The following is a 5358-nucleotide window of genomic DNA, read 5'->3' on the forward strand; positions in this document are numbered from 1 at the left end:
GTGCTTGAGAACATCCAGAAGTGATTGGAGGAGCGGAAAACCCTTCCCCCCTGCACCTGACTTGTGGGTATTTACAGCACTTTTCAAGGCGCCTCTGCACTGCCACTACACAAGCAGAGTGCATGGACGGCGCGGGGCAGACAATGCGATAGGGACCGATGCACCAGCAGTGATAGTGTGCGTGCGTGCTGCACACCAGCTGGGCACCGTTACACAAATCCGAAAGGAGGCTCTGGAAGAAGGAGAAACCCTGCATTCAAAATGCCACGCTCCTTCCTGGTCAAGAAGCATTTCAATTCATCTAAGAAGCCAAATTACAGCGAACTGGACACTCATACAGGTAACAAAACGAGATCGATGGCCGCCGCTTTGCTTCTGAGGTTGTGTTTATGGTGTGGCGGTAAAGAGGAGGGGTGGGATTGCTTTTACAGGCTTTGGAGAATGGGTTAGTTCACTGCTAGCTCTTTTATCTTTTGCTTACAACGAGAGAGTTCTGAGAAATATGTCAGTGCTCCTCAGAATGAATCACAAAGTTTGCTCATCCACTTGAACTCAGTTATTATAAGAGGATTTGGAGTTTTCCTGTTCTACATCTGTTGGAAATGGAATTGAAACTTTTATGCAATTCCTTCAGGAAGTTTCACTGCTTTGGTGTATCAGGCTGCATAGGTTTAGAAAGAGCATGCTGCCTTGAAGAGACTCAAACTATAACTCAAATGCTGTCTCTACCCATCAGTATGTATGTATCAAGTAGTATTTCCTTAGTCCTCCCTATATTCAGACAACCATACTGAGTTTTTGATTTATGCATTTTTTTTTAATCCCACAAATGTTAATTTTGCTGCCTTCTGAAATACTTTTCAGTTCTCTTACCTTAAAATTTTCTTCTTTCTCCAGTGATTATATCCCCATACCTGTATGAAAGCTATCCAGTCCCTATCATACCACAGCCAGAGATCCTGAGCTCTGTAGCTTACAACCCCATTACTGTGTGGACTACAACCGGGCTGCTACCGTCTCCACTACCTAATGACCTCTCTCCACTTTCTGGATACCCTTCATCTTTGGGAAGAGTCAGCCCACCTCCACCTTCTGACACCTCCTCCAAAGATCACAGCGGTTCAGAAAGTCCCATTAGTGATGAAGAAGAGAGAATCCAGTCAAAGCTTTCAGACCCCCATGCAATCGAAGCTGAAAAGTTTCAGTGCAGTTTATGCAACAAGACCTATTCAACTTTCTCTGGGTTGGCCAAACATAAGCAACTGCATTGTGATGCCCAGTCTCGGAAATCATTCAGCTGCAAGTACTGTGACAAGGAGTATGTCAGCCTGGGAGCGCTTAAGATGCACATCAGGACCCACACACTACCATGTGTCTGCAAGATCTGTGGCAAGGCTTTCTCCAGACCCTGGCTGCTTCAAGGACACATCAGAACCCACACTGGTAAGAGCAACCATTACAATTGCAGGCTGTTGTTGCTATATCATCAGAATGCCTTTCTGATTATTTTTTTTCCTATAGGTAGAAAAAAAGCACTGTTTCTTAACTGACCTTGAAATGCATATGTGCAATTTCAAATATATCATTAAATGGGCAAATTCTTCCTTTTGGGGGCCTGAGTGAGAGGAAAGTGTAGCATGGCCTCATAACTGTGTGGCATATTCTGGCATAGATCAGCATCGCTCCTCTGATAATCCCAGGATGGTTTATCTTGTTTCCACTAGCTGAAGGTTTTGCTTTAAGAATTTTATGTTAACTTTCAGGCTTTGGAAAATGCTAACTTTAAGAAGGCTTCAGCTGACTCTGAAGTAGCAAAACAGAAAGGCAATGCATGAGTCTAATCATTGACTCCTTAAGCAAACGGCAAGTTTTGCATGTGCTATCTCAAGTCCTTAAGAATTAGAAACACATCATCACCAAAGAATTTTTTTGTATTGAGGCAAAAACATGATCTTCAGTATAACACTGGGTACAATGTAATGTCTGTACAGCTGTTTGCTGCTTTTCAGTCAAAGCCTGGTTCCAAGTTATTCACACAGAGCTAAGTAGAAAAGACGCCATGAAAATATTTGAAAATGCTGGGAGGAGCCCAACCTAGAAATACTGCCTGCACCTGCAGATACAGAAGGTGTCAGCAGCTTGTCTTTGGAGACTGTGCTTAGCAGTATATTCTGAAAGCCTGAGTTCTGCAAGTACAGTCAGCAGTGCTGAAAGCTGCTGTATCTGTGGCCTGATTTTTTATTACACACGTTTTTTATTATAACAAATCATTTCTGTCTGCTTGTTTCTTAGGATAAAAGTGAGTTTTTTCTGTCCTAAATGTACTTTTTTTTTAAAGCTTTATTTGTATTTTTACTTAATGTTTCCTTTTTAGGAGAGAAGCCGTTTTCCTGTCCTCACTGCAACAGGGCTTTTGCAGACAGATCCAATCTGAGGGCTCATCTGCAGACCCATTCGGATGTGAAGAAATACCAGTGCAAAAATTGCTCCAAAACTTTCTCCAGAATGTCTCTTCTGCACAAACACGAGGAATCTGGCTGCTGTGTAGCACACTGAGTCATGCAGTCAATGTTTACCTGGACTCAATGCATTTCTCCACTCCTGTTTCAAATGATAAGTGGAAATCCAAAGGCATTTTCTTTTCTACTTTTCAGCCAAAAACTAAATAAAAAAATAAAACACCAAAAAAAAAAAACACTCATTAAAAAACAAACAAACAAACAACAAAAAAAAGCAAATAAACAAAATAGTGGGAGAACTTAGAATGTCAGTAGAAATGAGCTTTAAGTAGTTCTGTTCAGTCACACATTCACATTCTTAAGTGTGAACTCTGAAATACGGGGAAAGACATGATGCATGACATTTCAAGTAGATCTAAAGGAAAAAGCATTATCAGCTTTCTTTAGAGATGAAGCCAAATGTATGTAGTCTTTTCTTGCTTAGAAAAGGCTGCAAAGTTACTAATACATTCCTGCCAAGCCATTTCAACCAAAGAAACAGTATTTTAAGTGGAACTTTTGATAAAAATACTACCCAAGTGAATTTTACTAGACACCATTTATCTCAGGTGCCTTAAAAAGTATTCCAAGTTTACCTTAGTAAATGTTTAATATTATTCATTGCTGTGTTTTTTTTTTTTTATTTTTTATTTTTTATTTTATTAAAAGCCAAGGCCGTCATTAATGATCTGAAATGCTTTAAAACTGCATAATTAAGAGAGGAAAAAGAAAACATGTAAGAGAATGTATGAAAAATTGAAAGCCACAAATTAATTGCATGTGCCTTTTAAAAAAAATACTGTAGCTTCAAACATTCCTGGTGCATGCCATCTTTGAATATGGAATAGTTCCTCTAAACTTTAATCTTTTTTAAAAACGGGAATAAGTGCAAGAGAGGGGGCTCATGGGAGTTTGACAATTATTTTTTTAAATGCACAAAGGAAATGCAATATTTTCAGCATTACCCCTCCAAGTGCCTTTTTTATTGATGATTTTGTAAAGTATGTGGACATAATGTAAATATTTTTATTTTTATATGACTGAATGTGTTATGAATGAAAGTGAATTGTTGCCTATAGCAGCATCTATAGATAACTTGAAGAAAGTGTGAAGTGAAATTTATATGTTTTTTTTTTTTCTAGCCACTTTTTTACAATAAACATTTTTAAATAAGATTTCTGCTGTTTGTTCTAATTAAATAAAGGGACCATGTCTGGATTAACAAGGGTATGGAATACAGAAAAATGCAAGTGTCTCTACATGACAAAATGAAGATGAAAGTGAATTCTTAATTCACAACTTTAGGAAAAATATATATATTCATTTGTATTTTTCAAACGTTTAGAACAGTACAGAATATATTTATGGAATCACTACTTTAAAACACTTCTACCTTTTTGTTACTTATAATGGTATGACCATATTGTGAAATATATTTTATCAAAAGTATTATAAAAAAAAATCTTGCATTTTAAAGAATTTAAACAGTTTAAAGAATGCTATTAGAGCATTACAATTATTACTATTATTACAATACTTTTCCTGAGATACTAACATTAGGAAATTTGGGCCTTATTAAAAGCTCATTAAAGTCATCGGAACCTTACAGGATTTCAGCAGCATTTGCATGCTTCTTTAAAGTCGTCTTTAAGTCACAATATGATATTTATATGGTCATTTTGGAAATAGTAAAGTTATTTTGCTAAAGTATCTTACATATCAGAACTGTCAAGTGAATGTATTATGATTGTATAACAGCTAGTATATCACAGAAAATAATTATTCAGTAATAAAAATCAGAAATATTTTTATTCAGAGGATTTTACTAAGGACTCCAAGTTCTAAATAACATAAAAGCATTACAACTTCAGCAAATCATGTCTCATTATTACAGACTAGCGTAAAACAACAGTATTTTCAACTTTTAACCATACACATAGCTAGAAAACAAATAAACACTAGTTGGCGTCCAATCTCAATAGCAGTATGTCTACACTATGTTACTAGGAGAAGCAAAAGATAACAAAACCAGAATTCCAACCAATGAACGAGAAGATTACAGTAGGACATACACAAGTTACAGATTTCTTTAAAAAGAGTACATTAAAAAAAATAAAAAAATAAATAAAAATAAAGTTACAGACGATACCTGTATTGAGTCTCCTCATGTGGAGACCCTCTAAGGAGTGCGTCTGCAGGACTGCATTGGAAGAACTTAGGCAATAAGTTCATGACAGAAGTTTTGCAACTTTTTTTCCATGGGAAACACAGTACTGAAAAAAAAAAATCTCAAATGAAGTTTTTCATATTCTCCAAGCATATTTTGATGAAATCTCAGTGTTATAAGAACAATTCTGTAGGAGTTATTATTTTATTTTATTATTTTTTTTTTCAGGAAATAACTAGGGATTTCAAGAAAATAGTATTAGTGGGAATTTGCAAGGTAACTTTCTAAAATGAACATTTGAAGGCATCAAATACCTTTGAAAAGTTTCATGTGGTTACTCTATTGATTTGCACTTCCATGTTATTCACTTTGAAGCTCATAGGCTCCAGCAGCTCTTTGTGCAGCTTTCTCTTCCCAGAGTGAAGTTTACCAGTGTATAAGTAAAGCTGTGGCAGTCAACAGCTATTTGTACTGTCAAAGTTCTAAGTTTGCTCTCCTGTGACTATTTACCTCATGATATAAAGGCTTTTCCATTGTTTTAATTCACACTTTAAATTCTCTATGCCCATAGCAAATGAAATAGCATAAGAACTTGACTTCTTGAGTGAATGGAAATGCTGCTGTTGTCCTTAAGGGAAATCAGATGAAAACTTCATCAAAATACAGTATGCTAAACCAAACACAAGTGGAACT

The 5358-nt window shown here is 36.2% G+C and overlaps 1 protein-coding gene across 1 annotated transcript; it reads left to right on the top strand.

The window, feature by feature from the left end:
- The first annotated feature begins 241 nt into the window (after positions 1-241).
- SNAI2 (snail family transcriptional repressor 2) lies at positions 242-2571 on the top strand. The gene is made up of 3 exons (XM_084306618.1): positions 242-340; positions 898-1443; positions 2375-2571. Exons 1-3 carry the CDS (start codon positions 262-264, stop codon positions 2554-2556), a joined length of 807 nt encoding a protein of 268 aa, XP_084162744.1. The 5' UTR covers positions 242-261; the 3' UTR covers positions 2557-2571.
- The last annotated feature ends 2787 nt before the right edge of the window (positions 2572-5358 follow it).

Source organism: Netta rufina, assembly GCF_964035555.1.
Source record: "Netta rufina genome assembly, chromosome: 2".
NCBI lineage: Eukaryota > Metazoa > Chordata > Aves > Anseriformes > Anatidae > Netta > Netta rufina.

Excerpts from the sequence above, each read along its gene's own strand:
- SNAI2 (XM_084306618.1), top strand. The coding sequence starts at position 262 with ATGCCACGCTCCTTCCTGGTCAAGAAGCATTTCAATTCATCTAAGAAG. Across the intron at positions 341-897 it reads CGAACTGGACACTCATACAG|TGATTATATCCCCATACCTG; the intron begins GTAACAAAACGA and ends TTCTTTCTCCAG. Across the intron at positions 1,444-2,374 it reads ACACATCAGAACCCACACTG|GAGAGAAGCCGTTTTCCTGT; the intron begins GTAAGAGCAACC and ends TTTCCTTTTTAG.